The 22996-nt window shown below is 47.1% G+C and overlaps 1 protein-coding gene across 2 annotated transcripts; it reads left to right on the top strand.

The window, feature by feature from the left end:
- The first annotated feature begins 11227 nt into the window (after positions 1-11227).
- On the top strand, positions 11228-13630 carry LOC131922650 (serum amyloid A-5 protein-like). Of its 2 annotated transcripts, XM_059277474.1 has the most exons (4): positions 11228-11318; positions 12772-12910; positions 12982-13049; positions 13360-13630. In XM_059277474.1, exons 1-4 carry the CDS (start codon positions 11228-11230, stop codon positions 13455-13457), a joined length of 396 nt encoding a protein of 131 aa, XP_059133457.1. In that variant the 3' UTR covers positions 13458-13630. The 2 variants fall into 2 exon arrangements, with proteins under 2 accessions (XP_059133457.1, XP_059133468.1); XM_059277485.1 differs by lacking the exon at positions 12982-13049 and having other exon boundaries at positions 13319-13630.
- Positions 13631-22996: the final 9366 nt, after the last annotated feature.

Here is a 22996-nt window from a genome sequence, read left to right as displayed (position 1 = left end):
ATTGGAAAAAGAAATCTGAATATGTAATAAATCATGGAGGTGCCCAGCAACTCCAAAGGCTGAGCTAAAGTCTTTTCAAAGCATAGTTCAGAATTAGGCTGGGCCTAGGAAACAGGAGAAAGGAAGGCAGAAATTGACGTTTAGCATCCACATGGGTAAACTCAACACTGGAAAAGACTTCTCCTGACTCAAGTGTATTTACTCATGAGCAGTTGGTATGGTAGATAAGGGAACAGATTAAATTCAGATACTGTGATAAACCAGGAACACAAAAACGATAATACAGGATTTGCTTCAAAGTTGTGAAGAAATAACACACCATAAGCATGCATGAGGAAGGCCCACTGGCTGTGAAATTATGCTAACAGTGGGTTCAGGCAGAAAGTAGCAGAGCACAACAGAGGAATGCTGGGAGGTAGTACCAGGAAACAGCTTTTGGAGCTAGAAAAGCAACACTAGGTTTTGCTACATGCATTTGTCTTGTAAAGAAAATCCATTCAGGCAATCAGGGAACTACAATTCATTTTGTATCCCCACCCCTTTATTCAACAGAAAAAATTAAATACGCTGACTTCCCTAGAGAAGGAAGGGATATAGATAGCTACAAGATGGTGGATATCACATTTGTTCCTCTGTTCTAAGGGACCCAGGGCTGGAAGCCTGAGGACAGCAGTAAGGCCAAAAGACCCACCCAGAAAGAAATAGCTGGGTTTTTTGCCTGAAATTGTTTGTTACTAGAAGAGGAATGTTAATATTTCAGTGGAGAAACAAGTTGATGTAGACAAACCGTGTAAGCTGGAAGATGGTGACTAATAGCCAGGAAGAAGGAATAACAGCCGAAGAGAATGGAAGGGAAGAGCTTTTTGTTGGACTACAAACCAGGGGGCGGTATGGTGGTGGAGGATGTGGGTAAAAGTGGTGCAGGATGAAGCAGGTCAGGCCAGGGTGGGCACCATGTTTGAGAATCGTCCTAGATTAGAGCTGTTGGGAATGAAGCCTCTTTCTAGGTTTGTCCTTTGTTTTAGTTGTTTTGGGCACTATGACATGAGAGCTGTAATGGGAAAAGCTGTCAAATGATGTCTCTTGAGTCTCTTGGTCCTTAGCCAAGGCACTGCCAAGCCACATTTGGCTATTCCTTACACGACTTCCATCCCTTGGGAAAGGGATTCTTTAGTGCCTGGGGTCCGGCTGGCTTGGCTCACATTGTTCTAACAGTAGGCAGTGAGCAGCAGCTACAACCTCCCACACACCCTGGTTGTGGACCTGCTTGGGGAGGTGCTTCACAGAAGACTGCACATAAAAGTAGCCCGTCTTCTGTCCTGACTTCCTTGGGATAGACATTTGTTGCCAGTGATTATGTACTGACCTCCTCAGCCATTCTCCATTCAAAATTCACTTCCCACATGTCCACTCTTTCAATCCACCCTTCTCCTCCTCTTTTACTTTGGTTTTACTTTATGTGTATTTTGCCTGGATGTATGTGCATGCACCACATACATGCCTGGTGCCTGTGAAGGTCAGAAGAGCATGTCAGTTCCCCTGGAACTGGTGTTAGAGATGGTTGTGAGCCAATATGTGAGAGCTGGGAATGAACCCAGATTCAATTAACTGCTGAACCATCTCTCCAGTCCCTGCCCTCTTCTTTGATAGAAATATTAGAAAACAAGAGAATTCTTTCCTAGACATGAAGAAGAGCTTTTCATATGAACTTTTTCTTTATTAATAATAATTTAACTAATTCTTTAAGGATTTTATCCAATGTATTTTGATTGTATTCACTCCTGATCTCCAACTCCACTCTCACCTCCCTACCCACCCAACTTCAAGCTTTCTTCTTTTTTTCCCTTCATCAAGTCCAGTTTGTAGGAGCCAACTAGTCTTGGCGATGGGGTCTGCCCTAGAGGTTGGTCAACAAGGGTCATACCATTAAAGAAAGTTGACTCTTCCTCTCCTACCAGCTATCCAATGCCAATAACTTCTCAGCTAGGGGTAGGATTTTGTGTCCACATCACCCCCTCCAAGCTGAGATTTTGTCTGCTTTGAGCTTGCACAGGTCTTGTTCATGCTGTCACAATCCCTGTGAGTTCACCTGTGTCTGGAAAACACTCTGTCCTTAAAGTCATCCACCACCTCTACCTCTTACATTCTTTCTGCCCCTATTCCAAGAAGAGCCCTGAGCCTGGGGGATGGGGTGTGATAGGTGTGTCCAGGGATGTTTTTCTTTATTGTTCATTTTATTATCACACAAAGTTGCCCCTTGTTCATTCCTAATGTATCTCCATGGAATGGGATCTCGCGAGAAGACCACTGTCTGTTTTGTCTAAGCTATCATCCAGACATTTCTCTTGGTTCCTTAAGCAGGTGGTGAATAAATATAAAAATGCACTCATCTGTGCATTCTGCAAGCTTATTTACTTAAACTGGAAGAGGATTTTAGAGGACTCTAAATGTTTGAGAGAAGCATGCCAGTTTGGATGGTTCTGAGTCTAGCCCACATTGAATAAACACAGATTGATCCACAGTGCATTGCATCTCTCCAGCACATGCAGGAACAACCCACATCAGACCCAACACTAACTTACTGTAAATGGACCCAACCTGCATTTCCCATAGATTACTCCATAGCATTGGACTATTGCCTGCAAGTTTGCAAGGACTCCACCAACAAGGAACTTGGGTCTAAATACATGTTCTCAGAGTGTGAGCCTGGATTTTCTTTCCTGTAACCAGAAATTTCAAAATGTAAACCTGGAAAAATTGAGAATTGCACAATGCCTTCTTTGGCAGCTGAGTTTGAAATTTTGCTGATGAACCCCTTTCTCCTGTTGCCTGCACCTGAGAGGATGAAGAGGCTCTGATTGTTCCACACCCTGGAGAATTTGTGCAAGAAGCTGAGCCCGACCTCAGAGCCCCCAAAGTCTGGGAGGAGGCAGAGCGCAGGCTCTCAGTCCCAACCTCTCCTTCACCTCCCACTCCTGCTCTTGTGCATGTGGAGAGAACTCAGGGAGTGGACAGGACAGCTAACCCACACTGCTTGAGGGGGCCTTAGAGCTGACCTGCCATTAGAGTTGAACCGAGACTGCAGGGACTTTGCGTAGCCAACAGGACTAGAGTTGCTCTTCTGTGAGGAAAAAAAGTAGTTGCAGAGTTAGATCTCTTCATGTGGGTTCAGGTGCCCAGAAGAAAAGGACAAGCCTCCTGAGTCCTCAGCAGGTTTCATAGCAGGTGATACAGCCTGCCAGCTGACCCCACACCCTGCCTGGCAGATAGGAGTGTGGTGAGGGGGTCCTAGGGGAAACCCCTGAACACTCTGGTGCTTGCTCCTCAACTTGGTATTTTGGAAGGATGGAATAGCCCATATCATCAGAGTTTGAAGGGTACTGGCAGTGTGCCAGACAGATGTTCTATTCCTCTCTGCCACTTGGTCACTTGGGTTGGAAACTTTGGCTAGGTGAAGGTAGGCAAACCCTTCCTCAGGGAGCAGTGGGTGCAGCTGCTCCTCTTTCTGGTAATAACCTCCACTGCAGAGGGGGCTCATGAGGAGGTGAAATTCCTCTCAGGAGCAGCCATGCACACCATTTCTGCAGAGACCCCCAGGTCAACAGAGAATGTTAGCGTGATTAGGAGTACGTCAGTCTCTGCCAAGGCCCTGGTGATACTCCCTCCCTATAGCATTCCCATCCCCCAGTCCTGAGGCGGGGAGCCATGGTGGAAAGACACCTCCAAGTCACTTGCATGGGAGGACCCTCTGGTCCTCACTCCTCCAAGTGTCCCAACAGCCAACTAGCCTGTAATGTGGGAGGTCACATTAAAGCAGACCTGTCACTGCAGTTGAAACAGGACTGTAGGGACTTCCAATGGCCAACAGTGACCCAGTGCTAAGGACAGAGAGGAGAATTTTACCTTCACAGTCAAACCAGGGTTGGGAAAACAAAGGCACTTTGTGGTGAAGCCTCCTAAACCAGCACTCTAAACTGGCTGTGTTTAGGCAGCATGTGTCAGTTTTCCGACTATGTTCCTTTGCACTTGGGACATCTGTACCACATCCTCTTCCCCCAGGGCTCACAGACCACTGCAGAAGAGGAGAGAGAAGGACTGCAAGAGGCAGACATGACTACAGGGAAGTTGTTTTCCAGACACAGCCCATGCTCACACGTGTAGACTCATAGCACAGCAATCGTGACAGTGCACAGCATCTGCACAAGCTCAGGCCAGACCACATCCCAGCATGGAGAAGGGAGATGGGCACAAAGTCCCGGCCCTAGCCAAGGAACAATTGACAATTGATAGCTGCTGAGAGAGGGAGAGTGGGTTTTCTTTAAGGGTTCAGGCCTAGCAAGTTAGCCATGCTGTGGTGCAAGGCCACACATCCAAGGGTATATGAGCAGAAAAATTAGATTTGTAGATTAAAAAAATCTAAGAGAACACAAAGGTGGGTGGGTAGAGAAGGCAGGGTAGACCTGGGAGGAGTGGGGGAGAGAATTATCATGTCTTCTATTGCTGTAATAAACGCCGTGACTGGGGTGGCTGGAATGAAAATGGTCCCATAGGATCAAACATTGGAATGCTTGGTCCACAGTTGCTAGAACTGTTTGGGGAGTGTTAGGAGATGTGGCTTCGTTGAAAGAGGTGTGTCACTAGGATTGGGCTTTGAGATTTCAAAAGCACACACCTGCTGTGGATATCGATTTATATAAATAAAGCACTGATTGGCCAGTGACCAGGCAGGAAGTATAGGCGGGACAAGGAGAGAGGAGAATTGAGGAAGTAGGAAGGAAAGAGAGACCGGCTGGAGCCACGGCCAAGACAAGGAAGATGTAAAGTACCGGTAAGCCACGAGTCACGTGGCAAAATAAAGATTAATAGAAATGGGCTGAATATAAGAGTGAGAGCTAGACAATGATAGGCCTGAGCTAATGGCCAAGCAGTTTAAATAATGTAAGAGTCTGTGTGTTTATTTTATAAGTGGGCTCTGGGACTGGCGGGACTTGGCGGTGGGAGCTGGAGAAAAATTCTCCAGCTACACACACCCTACTCCCAGTGAGTGTTCTCTCTCTCTCTCTCTCTCTCTCTCTCTCTCTCTCTCTCTCTCTCTCTCTCAGCTTAGTTTGGAAGAAGGCCATGGGTCACAGCAATCCAGCTTCAGACAACAAAAACCTGGACATTGTCCCTTTGGTACCCTGCCATGCTTCTCGCTATGTGAAAGTCCTGTTACAAAACACCACAGGATCTGTCCAGGAGAGGCCATGACCCTGAGTTCCCATCATAGATCTTAAAATCCAGCACCTTGGGTTGGAAACAGCATGGTCTTGAGGGGAAGAGTCACCTTGGGTTCCAGGACCTAGAGTGACTTCAGCTATGTCCCATAGTGAAACTGGGAGACCCTCAAAGTCCTGGTGTAGAGGGGATAGTGTCTAAGAAAAAGTGTAGGATGGAGTGGCCCCAATGATGTTCAGTAGCATTTCTGCTGTTTTCACAGCCAAGAAAGTGTGCATCAAGGGGTCCATGCCTCTGTACTCCTGTGCCTTCTGAATTTGCACCAGTGGCGTGTTCACCTACATGCATGTACTGCTTAAAGACAGGGATGTGCTCTGAGAGACGTAGAATCGTAGTTACTCTTCTATTGCCAAGACAAAAATACCATAACTTAGAAACATACAAAAGAATGGTTTTGTATTTATGGTTTCAGAGGAATAAGAACCCATCATGGCGGGGAGACATGGCAGGAAGTGGCAGGAAGTTCAAAGGCAGGCAGGAAGCAGAGAGTAAACAGCAAATAAGATATAAAAACTCAAAACCCACCCCCAGTGACATACTTTCTATAGTAAGGGTCCAACTCTCAAAGGACCCACAAATGTCCCAACAGCTCTACCATCTTGGGAATAAGTGGTCAAATACCAGAGCTTATGGAAGACAAGCTCTTCAATATCACAATATGGCAGATGGCACCCAGATCATTGTGTGCATATGCACCTGCACACAGCTAGACAATACAGGCTAATTCACCCATGTTGTCTCCAAGTACGACAAAAAAAGAGTGAGTATCAAGTGCATGAGGCTGTTGCTGCACAACAGGGAAGACTCTTGTACACTAATGTGGTTAACCAAAGAAGTGCGTTGGAGTAAGTACAAACCAGGAATGGAGATATTCTTTACCACCATCAAAGCCTGTATAGAATTCTGTGTGCTGCAGTTTCATGTGAATGGCAGCACAGTAGTTTTCTATACAGCAGTGCCATCCACATGTGAGCAGTACCTTGGTATATGGCGATCCCAAGGCTATGGTGTCAGCAACAGGAGATCTTCTGCTCCATTATACTTTCATGGGTGTCAGTGACTAAGGTGTTGGGTTTTATCCCATGGCTGTTTAATCACAGGACAAGGATTCACTGGGTCTTTTATTTAACAGTCACTGAAGCAGATGTTGGACAGACAGTGGAGGCCAAGTCCAGCCTATGATTTCATGAATGTGAGACTTATAATGAGGGGATGGTGATGCTTGCTTAAGACAACTCTCCTAGGTATTTAATAACAAAATGGGTAATAAATAGAAAAATATATGGAGTGTATATATAAAAGTTCAGTTAAGGAACTATTAAAGCAGAGGATACATAAAGCCTAAGATTGCTATCTCCCATGAAGAAAAACCAAGAAATAAAATAATTCAGAGCAGGGGCTTAGCAGTCAAGTCCACTGTCCATTTCCTTCCCCCTTCTTGGCAGCAAACAGCCCATTACAGCCATGAGGGACAGAGGGAAGGGTGTCCCTCTTGAGCCTCTTCTCACAAGTCAGTCACACGTGTGCTGGTCTAAAGGACGTGGTGAAGGGAATAGACCCCTAGCTCTGTTGAGATGTGTCCCTTCCAAAGCTGGCACCCACAGTGAAGGGTAAATCCTTTTGACCTGGTGAGTGAGAAGTACCCAGGAGCATCAGAAGAAACCAGCAGGCCCTGTGTGTACAACTCTGCACGTCTCTCTTCTCCACAGTCTTCCTGCCTTCTGCGGCCTGCTGAGCTTTATGTGATGGAAAGAATCAGGGCAAAGGACACCACAGAGAGAGGGAAGATTCAGTCTTCACCCTACTGTCTGCAACAGTGACTGGAATCTGGAGTCTACCTGCAGTGTGGGCCAGCAGATAACTGCATCCTATACACAAATTGCTGGTGTTCTCCTCTGAGAACATTTGTGAAAGGGATAGTGTGTTACAGAGTGCTCAAACCAAATTGTTCCATGAAACCATAAAAATTGGTTCAAATAAAAACTCATTTCTAGACATAGTTTTTTTGGGTTCTTTCAAGACAGGGTTTCTCTGTATAGCCTTGGCTGTCCTGGAACTTGCACTGTAGAATACCACCAGTGCCAGGCTACCGATATAATTTATCAAATCATTTTTGAAGCTTTGTTAAAAGTCAAAGGATCAAGAATAACTCCATCCTATGCACCCAAACTAAACCTTCTGTACCTGGAGCCAGGCACCCACCTAGGCTGGAGAAATGGCTCAGCAGTTAAGAGCACTGGCTGCTGTTCCAGAGGATTTGGGTTCAGTTAGCAGCACTCAGATGGTGGGTCACAACCATCACTCCCTCCAGTTCCAGGGCATCTGACACCCTCTTTTGGCCCAGAAGCACTAGGCATTCGTGTGGCACACAGACATAGATGAATGAGGCAATTTTTTACTTTTGGAATTTATCATGCATAGTTGTTGTATCATTGGGAGAAGATGGAATTAGCCCTTCCCTCTCTGTGTTAAGGTGGATTGCACACAAAACATTCATCAGTGAGTTCATTGGTCAGTAATTAGGTAGTTACTATTTTAGTCATTTTATTTATTTATTTTTATTATTTTTTATTTATTTATTTTACATACCAACCACAGTTTCCCCTCCTTCCTCTCCTCCTGTTCAGAACCCCCAGCCTCCCATCTACCCCCCTACCCATCCACCCCACCTCTATCTCCATTCAGAAAGGGGCAGGCCTCCCTTGGGCATGAATAAACATGGCACTTCAAGTTGAGGAAGGACCGGGCTCCTCTCAAAGCATCAAGGCTGGATGAAGTAATCCCAGCATGGGGAACAGTTTCCCAAAAGCCAGCTAAGCACCAGGGACATGTCATGATCTCACTGCTAGGAGCCTCCTCACAAACAGACCAAGCTACACAACTGTCACACACATGCAGAGGACCTAGGTTGGTCCCATGCAGGCTCCCTAACTGTTGGTCCAGAGTCCATGAGCCCCCACAAGCTCTGGTCAGCTGTCTCTGTGGGTTCCCCCCTCATGACCTTAACCTCCCTGCCTCATACAATCCCTCCTCCCTTTCTTCAGCAGGATTCCAGGAGCTCAACCCAGTACTTGGCTGTGGATCTCTTCATCTGCTTCCATCAATTACTGGATAAAAGCTCTCTCATGACAATTAGGGTAGTTAGTCATTTTATTATATAAAAATCCTTGGTGGATTGTTGAATGTACTTTCAAGTGATTCTGATATTTGTAAAAATTGATTCTGATAATATTTGTAAAAATTTACTAGAGATTATATTTAAAGATTTGTTTTTATTATTTAATATGTACGTATGTATGTCTGTGTGAGTTTATGTACATCATACACATGCAGGAGCCTGCTGAGACAGGAGTGTTGATACCCTGAAACTGAGTTATGGGCAGTTGTGAGATGCCTAACGTGGATGCTGGGAACCAAACTCAGGTCCTCTGAAAGGGCAGCAAATGCCCTTAACTGTTGGGCCATCATTGCAGCCTGAGATTATTATTATTTTATCTTGTGAAAGAGTGAAAATGATTGGTATTCAAAAAGTTGCTATGGCTGATCATAAAACCATTTCTTCCCAACAATCACCAGGGATAATTTAAATCCAGACACTGAGGGTGGCCTGCTTTGTGTCGTGTGCTTATTTATTGGTCTCTGCAACGTAAACACCACGAGGCCGGACCTTTCGGTACAGGGACGGTGTTAGCCCAGTGTACCAGTTCTGCAAGTCCCACTAGGACAAACATGGTGATGAGTGGCTGCTGACCACCCTCCAGGTGGTGTGACAAACACCATATACATGCAGGGACAGTACAGACCCAACTTCTGCTGTCACTCTGAAGTTACAATGTGGGAGTCCTTGGAATCATTATGTAAACAAAACATCATCTGTCATAAGGCTACAGTTGGGTTTGACTTTTTGTTTTGTTACTACTTTCTGAATCTTTAACCTCAAACAAAGAAGGTAGACTGGTCAGATTCACAACTTGCTGGCCAGGCCACAGGGGCCGTAACTGACCTCTTTTATTCGCTAATGGCATGTGTGCACGTAAGACATCTGTAAAGTCAGGTAGAATCTTGATGCCCCTCTCTTCGCCTCCCACATGCTACGTACCCTGGGGAGTTTGAAAGTCTGTTTTTCATTCATACCAAGGAAGAAGAGCAGGATGACAGGAGAGTGAACATCAGAAAGAAGAGACTAAATGAGCTTGTCTGCTGGGATGAACCAAACCCAGCAAAAGGAGGAGGAACAAGAAACTAGTTTCAGGCAGAGAATCAGTCTGTCTCCTCCATCCATCTTCAGTTTGTAATGATGTCACCTTGTCTAGGCTGCCTGTGGTGTCCAGAACCCTCTCCCTAGAATACTTCTGCTTAAGAAGAGCAAGAGAGCTTATTTTCTGGATGGCAGCAAGCTGTGTTCCTACATGTACAGGCTGGTGTAATGCCAGCCCTCATCTCCTACCCCTGATGACCCTGAGATTTCCAACTCACACTGATGAGAGGGCTAAGAGGGATCCTCTGGGAAATACAGCCCTGAGAGCTGGGCTCATCTTTCTGTGCCTGACCTAGCTTTCCCTCACTCCACCACCACCACCTCTGCTGGCTGCTCTTCTCTGTGAGAAATGGTACTTCCTTCCTCCCTTCTATGGGTTTCTTAGTTCCTTACTCCCCAAAGCCTTAGCCCTGACCTTATGCTCCTTCCTAGGACTGAGTTAAGGAAGGAGTAGGGCCCCTCTAATACCTTGTCCCTGTGAGACAGTTTAGTTAATCTTTTTGTCACATCACAAAGAACGTAGAGATAGAGGTGCCTCCCTAAGAGCTGAGAGCGGAGTATGCTAGTGAAAATGCTACAGGTGCCTTGGAAACACACAATGTCTGGTGGGGCTGGCTGGTCAGTTTTGCAATTTTAGTTTAGACATGAAAAAGGGACTTATGGCCAGCTGGGCAGTGGTGGCACAGGCCTTTAATCCTAGCACTCGGAGGCTGAGGCAGGTGAATCTGTGAGTTCTAGGCCAGCTTGGTTTACAGAGTAAGTTCCAAGAGAGCCAAGGCTACACAGTGAACCCCTGTCTCAAAAACTAGAGAGGGGGAGAGAGAGACTGACTGACTGACTGACTGACTGACTGAAGGTAAAGTGTCAGTTCCAGGTTAAAAAAATAAGAACCAACCTGAGGCAATGCCTGGGAAAGCAAGTGTTGGCTACAGGAATTATTCTCCTATCCTTAGGAGCCCCCTGATCCTCTACTGAGATGGCCACTCCTTGACTCTCAGCATCCTCAGTTCTATCAGTATTAAAAAGTATGTACTCTGACCCAGAAGACTGAAAAGACAAAGGTGTATAGTGTGTTCACATTGCACAATTACAGGAAATGACCTGTGGATGGAGCAAGATTTCTGTTGCAGCCTTTTAGAAGAAATGACCTGCTGGGAGTTTCCCCAAGCACCATGCCAGTCTCTCTCTGCCCCTGACCCCAGCAGGGAGGCTCAGCATAAATACCAGCCTCCTCTCACTGACAGCCACAACCACCCATCTCTGCCCACCAGACATCAGGTGAGGGACAAACCTATGCACAGATACTTAGTGTGTGCTGTGTTTCAGCAAGTGTGCTTTCCTCTCAAGGGAATTCCTCACTTCCGTTCACCTGGTGTGGGATTTGTGCCGGCTGAGGGGGCACAAGGCTTCCTACTGAATCAGAGGCTCCTGGAGGGAGTGGTGATCTCTGCTCCTGCAGCTCCATCAGAACTGCCTGCTGCCTTCATAAACAGTTCAGCAGGCAGGTTGGGGTCAGAACTGAGACCTTGTGGCTCTGAGCGGGGTCCTGCTGTGAGGTCTCCAGGGGCCACTGCTAGGACACTACTGAACATCAGTAAGACAGAACAACCAGGGTGTCTGTGGATGAGACACCCAAGAGGGAGGCGCCAGACTGTGGGCATCTCCTTCAGCCTGTCCTTTCATTTCAGCAGGATGAAGCTTCTCACTGGACTCATTTTCTGCTCCTTGGTCCTGGGAGTCAGCAGTCAAAGCTGGGTTTCATTCCTTAGCGAGGCTTACCATGGTAGGGTTTGGGGGCTGAGAGGCACAGCCTCTAGGGGTCTCCTGAGTGTTGGGAGAATTCCTGCAGATTCCGGAGTGTTAGCACCTAGCTTTGATCTGCCTTTTGTGATTGCTAGCTCCTGTCTCTGGTACCCTCTGTTTGAAGTCTTATCTGAGAGTTTCCTAAGGGGTTTAAAGCCTATGCAAACTTGGTTTAGGACCCAAAACACTGTGGTATTCCTTTACTGAGAATTTGCCTTTGGCATTGTCCCGTTAGGGGGCTTAGATAAGAGGTTTTGGTAAATGGAATTGACTTACTAAGGTGTAAATTGTATAACAATAAAAGGACCCTTTGCTAAGCTACAGTGGTTCAGTCCAGAGAGATGAATCCACCTTGCAGTTGGAAAAGGCTAAGATTCATCTTTGAGGTGCCTCTGTGTCTTCATTCCATGGACCCTCATTAACACCACCTGTTATACAACACCTGAGCATTCAGAAGAGCTGGACTCACTGTCCTGCTTGTCAGGATGGACCAGGGACTCTGGCAAGACTTCCTGAAATGCACTGCCTACAGCAGGGGGCAGAGCAGAGATCACAACCTAGCTATGCTTGAGGACAATCCTGTCTGTCAGTCTGCCGGACACTTTCTACATTCATTTGTGACCAATATAAGGTACCAGTGGCATCACCTAGAGAGTTGTAACACCACCCAGGTCTGGACCAGTCATCCCCCTGCACCTAGAGACTCAAGATTGGCCTTGGGTGTGGCCTGGCGTGGTGACTCTCAGTGTCTCCTCAGAGGATCAGAACCTGCAGCCACAGCTGAGATCATTGCTTCAAAGCTCCCTCAAGACAGCACAGAACCTGTGCAGTCTAGTCCAAGGGCAGAGATGACAGTGTCACTGTGGTGCACATGCTCTCTGTCAGGACAGAAAGCTTAGGGATCAGAGTTGATGCTCCCTGTGTGCAGCCCCCCTCTGCCTTCTGTGTACTAAGTCACCTCAGGATGGGACTTCCTAGCTGAGGGTAGCTGCCTCCAGAAACACTGGCCCTTGCTTGGAGGTGGCGTGCTCACAGGGCATTTTCAATGGCTGTAGAGACACTAGGTTGCACTACTAAGGAAATGTGCTTTGAGGTCCAGTGGCAGAAGCTAACGACTCTGTAGCAAACACTTCCACGATACTGAAGCTGACACACTCTGCTATGTAATGACATTGTGCTGCCTCATTGGCTGCTTCCCACCCAGGTGAGGGGCAGCTCACAGCAGCACTGTGGAAGAAAGGTGAACACAGGGCAGCTGGGTCCCCTAATGGCCCTCCTGAGTTACTAAGAGAGGACAGTGAGGATTAGGAGATGATCTTCCACTCACGCTCTCAGCTTCTCTGACCACAGGCTCAAGCCATGAGTTCTTTTCATCCTCTCTAAGGCATGGGCAGAGCTTTAAGGTTCATGTTCCTGCTGTCTTTCCCATCTAGGGGCTGGGGATTTGTGGCGAGCCTACTCTGACATGAAGGAGGCCAACTGGAAAAACTCAGACAAATATTTCCATGCTAGAGGGAACTATGATGCAGCCCAAAGGGGTCCTGGAGGAGTCTGGGCTGCTGAAGTCATCAGGTAAACATAGATTGATTGGAAGACTGGACCTGGGTAGCAGGGCTTGACACTTCTGGGGGAAGTAGTAGAAGATTAGCTCTGGAGAGGGTCATGCTAATCTCAGATCCCTCCTACTCTTGCTTATCCAGGTACTGGCTCCATCTATGCCCAGTGTAGACCCTGGGTTTGGGCAGTCAGCACACAGCCATGTTATGTGAGCCTGCTCCCAAATGTAGACAGGGAATGACTCTCATCATCACCAGTGTTTCTGGTGTTCAACTAGTGTGGGGTGATCAGTCTGGGCTGACCTCCTGCCTGGCCCTTCCTGGGTTCCTCCTAAATCCATACCATGCAAAGGGGGAAAACTCAGACAGTGGACTGTGGCCATGCATCTTGGTGATGGATCTCTTCCATCTCTGCTTCTCCTAGTGATGCAAGAGAAGGCTTTCAGAGTTTCATAGGCCGTGGACACGAGGACTCTATGGCTGACCAGGAAGCAAACAGATGGGGCCGCAGTGGCAATGACCCCAATCACTACAGACCTAAAGGACTGCCTGACAAATACTGAGCATCCTCTTTATTGCCCCAGGAGGCTGTGATGTGGGCCCTGAGGACAGGGACTGGGGTTCTTCTTTCTCATGAACACTGGAGTTGCTTGGGAACACACAATAGTTATCTCACATGAATATGGACCAAAAGTTTCAAAACTGTGTTATTCTTGGAGTAGTAACTACTGCTTGAAAAGAGGGTAATAAACACTAACATGGAAGTGGAGCTGAGCCTGAGTATCTGTCATTGAAGGACATTTCTGGGTTCACACAGGGCAGACACCACTCTCACAGAATCTGGCATGATCCCTTCTCTGGGCTCCTGTGCTATGGGTATGTTGTTATTTGCAGGCCTTTCGATGTCCAGGCCCTTACTCCCTGTCAACCACGTCCAGTCACCTCTTCTCATACCACAGCCTTGTGCTCCCTGTCTCTGGGGACCAGGTGCACAACCATAGGAGGGCTTGCCCTGCAGCTATCACCTGATCTTGTTCACTCCTCAGCAGCACCGAGACAAATCCAGTATTGCACAACTTTTCCATCCTAAGAAATATTCCCAAGTAGTTTCCTCTCGTCTTAGGTCACTATTTCTGTGAGAAAATACTATGGCCAAAGCAACTTAGAGAAGGAACAGTTTGTTTGGCTTACACTTCCACATCACTGAAGCAAGTCAGAGCAGGAACTCAAACAGAGCCGGAACCTTGTGTCAGGAGCTGATGCAGAGGTCATGGAGAGGTGCTGCTTACTGGTTTGCACCTCATGGCTTGTTCAGCTGGCTTCCTCATAGAACTCAGGACCACCATCCCAGGGATGGCACCACCCACAATGGCTGGGCCCTCCATCATCAATCACTAAGAAAATGCCTACAGCCAGATCTTATAGACACATTTTTAATTGAGGCTCCCTCTTCTCCAATGACCCTCTTGTGTGACACAAAACCAGCCAGCACACCTCTGCTTGACTTACACTGAGTCCAGAGGAATATCACAGGGAAAACTGTCTCTGGGGATACAGACACAGCATCAACACCAAGATGCAGCCTGTTTGTGTGGCCTTTGACATCCCTGTTCTGGGGAAAAAAACCACTGTCCTTCTAAGCCTATTCTGGCTGTACAACCTACACACTCCTCAGGAGTCTGGGCACTTTCCTCCTTAGATAGGAATTCTGAATGCTTTTCTTGTATTGATCCTCTAAGAAATCGATGACCTGGCCTTTCCAAACTAGTGAACAAACTTCTCTGTCCACATGTTCTACTTGTCACATGCTAAGAAGTGGTGGTTGTTGAGACAGGGTCTCACACTGTTACTCAAGCTAGTCTTGAACACAAGAGATCCTCCTGCCTCAGGCTCCCAAGTTCTGGGATTACAAGCATGTGGCACCACACCAGACTGTTTAAAAATGTTTTATATGAGTATCGTGTGTGGGAGAGTACTGTGCTGGCTGGTTTGATGTCAATTTGACACAAGCTAGAGTTATCAGAGAGGAGGAAATCTCAATGGAGAAAATGTCTCCAAAAGATCCTGCTGGAGGCTGTGTAACTTGGTCTTCATGTGAAACTCCTAACAGTGAGAGCAGGGTCTGTCTCTGACTGTGTTGCCTGCTTTGGAATCCAGCCATAATAGAAGAGGAGGTGCCTAATCTCGCTGCAACTTGATATATCATGGCTTACTGATATCTAGGGATGCCTGCCTGTATCTGATGAGAAACAGTGGAGGAGTGGATGCGGGGGAGGGGGTGTAGGAACTGGGAAGAGGGGAGAGAGGGGAAACTTTGATTTGATTGTAAAAACAAATTTATATATACACAGACCAAAAGAACCCACACAAATTAAAAATATCTAGCTGTAGGGTATTTTCTTAATTAGTGGTTTATAGGAGAGGGTCCAGCCCATGCAGATGATGCCATCCATCAGCTGGTGGTGCTGGGTTCTATAAGGAAGCAGGCTGAGCAAGCCATGATGAGCAAGCCCGTAAGAAGCACCCCTCCATGGCCTCTGCATCATCTCCTGCATCCAGGTCCCCGTCTTGTTTGAGTTCCTGTCCTGACTTCCTTCAGTGATGGACTATGATTATAAGTGTAAGTCAAATAAACCCTTTCCTCCCCAACTTGCTTTTGGTCATGATGTTTCATCACAGTAATAGTGACCCTATGACATGTGTATGTTCATGCTTGCAAGTGTGTGGAGGTACAGAAGACTCTTGGTTGATGTTGGCTGTTGTCCTACTTTGTTTCTCTGTTGCTGTGATAAATACTTTAACCAGTTGTGGGGGAAGGGGTTTACCAGGCTTATAGGTTACAGTCTGTCACCAAAGGAAACTGAGGCGAGAACCTAGAGGCCGTCACTGAAACAGAGACCACAGTGGAGCACTATTTCCTGGCTCTAGTTTGTGTACCGTTGACAACAACTAACCAGCATGGGTATCTTCCTCGGTCGCTCGCACTTCTGTTTACTGAGGCAGTTCTCTCTGAAGGTGCAGCTTGCCTGCTCCTGCTGGCTCTCTGTCCTTGCTCCCTGGGCACTGGGGTTAGAGGCAGCTACCACACCTGCCTAGCTTTTATGTGGGCCCTGGGAATGCAAACTCTAGTCCTCATGCTTCTCAGACAAGTGCTACCCACTGAACCACCCTCTCCCGCACGGTGCAGACTTTAATGTCTCTCATATTTATAAAGCCTTGGAAGGCTTGCTTTATTCAGCCTCACAGCTCGTCCTTTCTCTGATCTTTTGTTCTCTTTTCTTGCATTTCATGGAAATCTAGAACCCGACTTGGGGCCTCACTCTGCTGTAGGAATCTGACCACAGACCAGCCCCCTCAGTACTACACTCTCCGGGAGTCAAGTCCATGGCCACACTACCCTCAAGGCCAGTGCATTGAGCATGGTCACAGAGCCACCCTGCCAACACTGTCTCCCCAATCTCATTTATTCTGCCCCCAACTCCTTTTGTCCTAACTCCAAGACAGAGCTTATCCCCTCTCCCTCTCTCTCACCTCTGTTTGAACCTCCTCACAGGAACTGGAGATGTTCTGCTGGGAACTACTCTGCTCTATGTCCACATTTCCTTTATTCTTTCAGTGTTTGGTTTTTCTCTAGACAGGGTCTCACTACGTAGTCCTGGCTGTCCTGGAACTCACTATGTAAACCAGGCTGTCCTCAAATTTACAGAGATCTGCCGCCTCTGCCTCTCAAGTGCTGAGATTAAAGGCATTAGTGATAAGTTTCTCTGGTCCTGCCTGGCCCCGCAGTTGGGACAAATCTCTCCCACCCACATCCTGCAACTGCTTGGTCCCAAGTAAAAACACAAATGTAGCTAAAGAGTTTTCTCTGCCAAGCCCCAGCAGTCCGACAGCCCACTTATAAAATAAACACACAGATGCTTATATTATTTAAACTGTTTGGCCTAATGGCTCAGGCTTCTATCTATCTAGTTCTTACATCTTAAATTAATCCATTTCTATAAATCTATACCTTGCCACGTGGCTCATGGCTCACCAGCATCTTCACATGCTGCTTGTCATGGCGGCAGCTGGCAGAGTCTCCCTCTGCCTTCCTGTTCTCTCAATTCTCCTCTCTGTTAGTCCCACCTATACTTCCTGCCTGGCTACTGGCCAATCAGTGTTTTATTTATTGACCAATCAAAGGAACACATTTGACATACAGACCATCCCACAGCACAGAGAGTCTTATATTATTTACAAACCATATGGCCTATGGCTTCAGTTTATATTAACTAGGTCTTTCAACTTAATTCAACCCATTCCTATTAATCAATATGTTGCCAGGTGGCCGAGTCATTACCGGTCTTCTGGCATTTAGTGCTGTGGGATGGTCTTTCTGTATGCTGTGAATATCTGTTTCTATGATTGGTTAATAAAGAAGCTGCTCTGCCAGCCTACAGAATGGGAAAAGATCTTCACCAATCCCACATCTGACAGAGGACTGATATCCAGAATATATAAGGAACTCAAGAAATTAGACATCAAAATGCCCAACAGTCCAATTAAGAAATGGGCTATAGAACTAAACAGAGAATTCTCAACAGAGGAAACTCAAATGGCTGAAAGACATTTAAGGAATTGCTCAACATCCCTAATCATCAGGGAAATGCAAATCAAAACAACTCTGAGATACCACCTTACGCCTGTCAGAATGGCTAAGATCAAAAACACTGAAGACACCTTATGCTGGAGAGGATGTGGAGCTAGGGGAACTCTCCTCCACTGCTGGTGGGAATGCAAGCTTGTACAACCACTTTGGAAATCAATATGGCGATTTCTTAGAAAATTGGGAATCCATCTCCCCCAAGATCCAGCTATACCACTCTTGGGCATATACCCAAGGAATGCTCAACCACACCACAAGAGCACTTGTACAGCTATGTTCATATCAGCGTTGTTTGTAATAGCCAGAACATGGAAACAACCTAGATGCCCTTCAACTGAAGAATGGATAAACAAAATGTGGTACATATACACAATGGAATACTACTCAGCAGAGAAAAACAATGACATCATGAGGTTTGCAGACAAATGGATGGATCTAGAAAAAATCATCCTGAGTGAGGTATCCCAGACTCAGAAAGACAAACATGGTATGTACTCACTCATAACAGGATACTAGATGTGGAACAAGGATGACTGGACTGCTACTCACATCACCAGGCAGGCTACCTGGAAAACAGGACCCCAAGAAAGACACAGGGATCGCCCAACGACAGAGAAATGGAATGAGAGCTACATGAACAGCCTGGACATGAGTGGGGGTAGTGAAGGGCGAGGGTCGAGGGAAAGAGAGCTTGGGTGAGTGGGAGATCCCAGCTGGATCAACAACAGAGAGGGAGAACAAGGAATAGGAGACCATGGTAAATGAAGAACACATGAGAATAGGAAGAAACAAAGTGCTAGAGAGGCCCACAGAAATCCACAAAGATACTCCCACAACAGACTGCTGGCAATGGTCGAGAGACAGTCCGAACTGACCTACTCTGGTGATGGGATGGCCAAACACCCTAATTGTCGTGCTAGAAACCTCATCCAACTACTGAGGGATCTGGATGCAGAGATCCATGACTAGGCCCCAGGTGGATCTCTGGGAGTCCAATTAGCGAGAATGAGGAGGGTTTATATGAGCGAGAATTGTTGAGACCAAGGTCGGATAAAGCACAGAGACAAATAGCCAAACAAACGGAAACACATGAAATATGAACCAATGGCTGAGGGGTCACCAACTGGATCAGGCCCTCTGAGTGGGTGAGACAGTTGATTGGCCTGATCTGTTTGGGAGGCATCCAGGCAGTGGGACCGGGTCCTGTGCTCATTGCATGAGTTGGCTGTTTGAAACCTGGGGCCTATGCAGGGTCCCTTGGCTCGGCATGGGAGGAGGGGACTGGACCTACCTGGACTGAGTCCACCAGGTTGATCTCAGTCTGTGGGGAAGGCTTTGCCCTGGAGGAGACTGGAATGGGGGGCGGGCTGGGGGGAAGGTGAGGGGGGCGGGAGGGGGGAGAACAAGGGAATCTGTGGCTGATATGTAGAACTGAATTGTATTGCAAAATAAAAATTAAAAAAAAAATTCTTAAAAAAAAAAAAAAAATTCTTAAAAAAAAAAAAGAAGCTGCTCTGGCCTATGGTGAGTCAGGTTTTAGCCAGACAGGAAATCCAAGAGAGAGACAGGAAGAAGAGAGGCAGAGGTGGAGGAGATGCAGCCAGCCACCCAAGGAGGAACAGTGCCCAGCTCTTTTATTCTTTTCAGTTGTCTTTCCTCCGTAAATATATCTTCACCAGTCTCCTACCCTGAAGAGTACTCAATTCCACTTTGAGCCCCCGTGCTCTCCTGTGATTTGTCTTCTCTGCCAGAAGAGGGCGCTGCCAAGGCAAGTCCGAAATAAGATCCCTGCTTCTGTACACTTGGCTTCTTTCCAGCTGGTGTTTCTGGGACCCCCGGTACCCTCACCCCAGAGAGTTTTAGGACTAACAAAATCCAAGTCTGCTTCCCACAGGTTCAGTGGCAGCCCAGCTAGATTGCCAAGGGATTCAGAAGTACGTATCTTACCTTTCTTTCCATAGCTGGCTCTCCCTGCCCCTCCCTGGCAGTGCCCTGTTGGGGGCAACTTCCCAGGAAGGCTGTTAGAACCCCAGCTGACTGCCTGGTCAGTGAGAAAAAAGCAGCTACTCTCCTGGATTCCTCCTTTCCAAATAAATCTCTTTCTCAAAATCTTCATTCACTGATGCACAGAAGAACCTTGCTGGGACTTCCCATAGTGGATTGAGCAAGGGGGATCTGAACAGATCTTTGCTGAGACGTCCCTCAGTGGACAGAGCAAGAGAGAGCTGAAAAGTAACACTTTTCTCCTGAGCCTGAGGGGATTGCTACATTTCTGCAATTTCTTAGGCCAGAGAAGCAGAGCTCTGCTGGGAAGCCCCCTTAAGTGGGTGCTGAGCAAAGCTCAGCTGTAGCAAGCAGCTCTCCAGGAGAGGAGCAGGATTGCTATATCCTGCGAGGAGACCATCCCCATCATACCAGGTACAGTCTGACTTTCCCGAACAGTCAGGATACCCTTCTCTCCTGAAGCAGTTCCAGGCCTGACTTTCCCAAGAAGTCAGAAAAACTTCCCTTCAGGGATGAACTGTGTCTTAGCAGTTCCAGCTGTCACAGCTGTGCTAAACAGGACACCTTCAGGGCAGAGCTGCTGTTCTGAGCAACTGGAGGTGTCTGGGATACCTCGCCCTCCAGGGCTGAACTGTCTCCTTGCAGTTCAGCCATCAGAGCTATCCTAAGCATCTCAAGGTGTTGCCTGACTCCCAGGTAGTCAGGACACCTTTCCCAGAGTTGCAAAACTCACGTTTTGGAGCCAAAATCCGGGACCAAACCCAGACTTGTTGCAACCAATTTACTTAATTGTTGGTGCTGAAACCCAGGACCAAACCCACAGAGCTGCAAACAATTTACTTACACACAGTGCTTTTCCTGCTACCTGCAGATCAAGATGCAGGACTCTCAGCTCCTTCTCCAGCACCATGTCTGCCTGTGCACTGCCATGCTCTCCACCATGACGATAATAAACTCAACCTCTGAAACTATAAGTTAGCCCTAATTAAATGTTTTCCTTTTTAATAGTTGTCAAGTTATTGGGGTCTGTTCACAGCAGTAGAAACTCTAATTAAGACAGTGCTGTCATCCCTCTTCTTGGCTCCCAGGCCTTATACCCTTTAGCTACCACCTCATTTTGTCTTTGGGAAGAGGAGCCCCTGGAGTCCTGGCAATGGATACACTGGGATCTCCACCCCTTGTTCCTGACTCAAAGTACAACCCTTGCACTGTGAGGTCTAAGAGACCTTTTTCCTATGGTTCAAACTCAGTCTCTAAAACCATAGAACTGAAACACTATTCCATGAGTACCCTCTGGCCTTGCAGGAGAAGGGAGGCTGACTCTGCCTGGAGCTGTTTCCACTGCACACCTCACAGGTGGCTTCCTCTAGCTCACATCTTTCACTGAGGTAAGGCTAAATTGCTGTGACAACAATAACTCCAAATACTGAAGCTTATGGAACCTACAGATGCACCTCACACTTAGCAGTTTAGGGCCCATATCTCAGCTACCATGGGCTTCAGCTCTGCATTTCACATTCCTTCCAAGCTGTTTTACCACACTGCAGTCTTGCACCTCAAATTATGATCTGAAGGCCAGAAACATCAGTCACCTTGAATCTTGTCAGAAGTACAAAACCTCAGGATCCCCACCAGTTCTGTTGTGACATTAAGGATCACCTCATTTGTGAGTACCATGAAAACCAGAAATGCGGGTGCCCTACCACAGAAACCATTTAGAATTACAAGATTGAGGAAACAGAGCACTAAGTCAAGAGCAGGAGCTCTCCCAAGCAGCAGATTCTGTTACTGTGAGTGCACATGGGGCTTCCTGGGGGCATAAAGGCCGATTGAGTCCCAAGGCATTCCCAAAGCATATCCACAAGGTCACACATACCCATGAAATAGGACAGTTTACTATGAAATGTTACTCAACGGGAGGGTTGAAAATACTATGACATAGCTGGGCAGTGGTGGCGCACACCTTTAATCCCAGCACACAGAAGGCAGAGGCAGGCAGATCTCAGTGAGTTCGAGGCCAGCCTGATCTACAGAGCGAGTTCCAGGATAGCCAGGGCTACACAGAGAAACCCTGTCTTGACAAACAAAAACAAAAACAATGCTGTATCTGAATCTAGAATGATACCAGGTGGGTGACAAGTGGGAGCAGGTTCAATTAGTCCCCAGAATACAGATTCTGGGTCAGGACAGCATCCCAGCTTCTGGGGTGACTGTGACTGTGATGTTCCCAGCACTGAGACTGAAGCTGCTTACCCTTTGAGGTGCTGAAGATTGTCTGGTGGCAGAAAGGATGCCTTCCAAAGGCCCTGGCCTGCCTCAATGGTCTAGGCAGGAAGTAATGGGGTTGTGAGTTAGTAGTAGGAGGGAAATGGGGAATGACTAATGGGAAAACACCACTGACGGACAATGAGAGGGTTTAAACTAAACTCATTAGAAGTGCGGCTAGGGAGGGGGAGGCAAGGATGGCAAGGTTACACACAACCAGTTTCACACATGCAGGAAATACTAACTTTAGTGTTATTTATTATTCTCTCTGTCTCTGGTTCCATGAATCCATTTTCTAGGAGCCTGCTTACTGCTAGGGGAGAAATGATATTCCACATCCTTCAACAGCAGCGAACATGACCCACTGACCTGGTCTACATGGAGTGTCAGTTCTTATTCCTGGGCAGGTGGCTCTACACTCAGTTCCTAGGTGCCAGATCCCATGGTAAAGCTCTCTATCGTTTAATCCACACAATCAAAACTTAAAAGAGACAAAGTACCTCACCAAGATCATTAGTGGGGAGATACACCCAGGCTGAGCGGCCACCCTCCCAGGACAAGCTCTTGTCTGCTCTGTCACTCTGTAGCGGTCAGTAGTCAGATCCAGACACAAAAATGAAAGCGAGACAACCACAAATCGAGTGTGTCCCGAACTTTTCAGCAAACGACAGATGTGAAAACACTGCCTCACGCTCAGACTGTTCTAATGTCAATGTTTGGCTGAAGAGGATTTTATTTTCTTTGCCTTGGAAAATAAATTCACGTGACGTGGGCCAGGAATACTTGTTGGGAAATAACGATTGTGGTAACTTGCCCTAGACAGGGAGACGAGGACATGATGGCAGCCATGCCAGTTCTTGGCATCTGCTTGCCTTGAGACATGCTCTGGGCTATATTTCAGCCACTGTGTAGTGACCAAGGCAGAAAGTGAAGGGAGAGCTCTCTCCCATTACCTCAATGCAGTCTCACATTTAGCGTCAGCCAACACACCCCAAACCCAGGTGCTGCCTTGTTTCCCTGACAACCACTTCAGTCTACCAGGGCAGATCATATCCACCTCATGGGTAGGTACGACAGAATGTGTGCTTCTCTGGCTTGGTGTAAATGGGGGGAAAGAAAGAGGTCACTTATTCAGTATGTCTAACACCATTCCACACTGGATTTACCCAAGATGTTCCTGCAAACTGC

This window comes from Peromyscus eremicus, chromosome 1 (genome assembly GCF_949786415.1).
Source record: "Peromyscus eremicus chromosome 1, PerEre_H2_v1, whole genome shotgun sequence".
NCBI classification, from domain to species: domain Eukaryota; kingdom Metazoa; phylum Chordata; class Mammalia; order Rodentia; family Cricetidae; genus Peromyscus; species Peromyscus eremicus.
The sequence above is the reverse complement of the archived record's forward strand: the minus strand, read 5'-3'. Positions and strand labels throughout refer to the sequence as shown.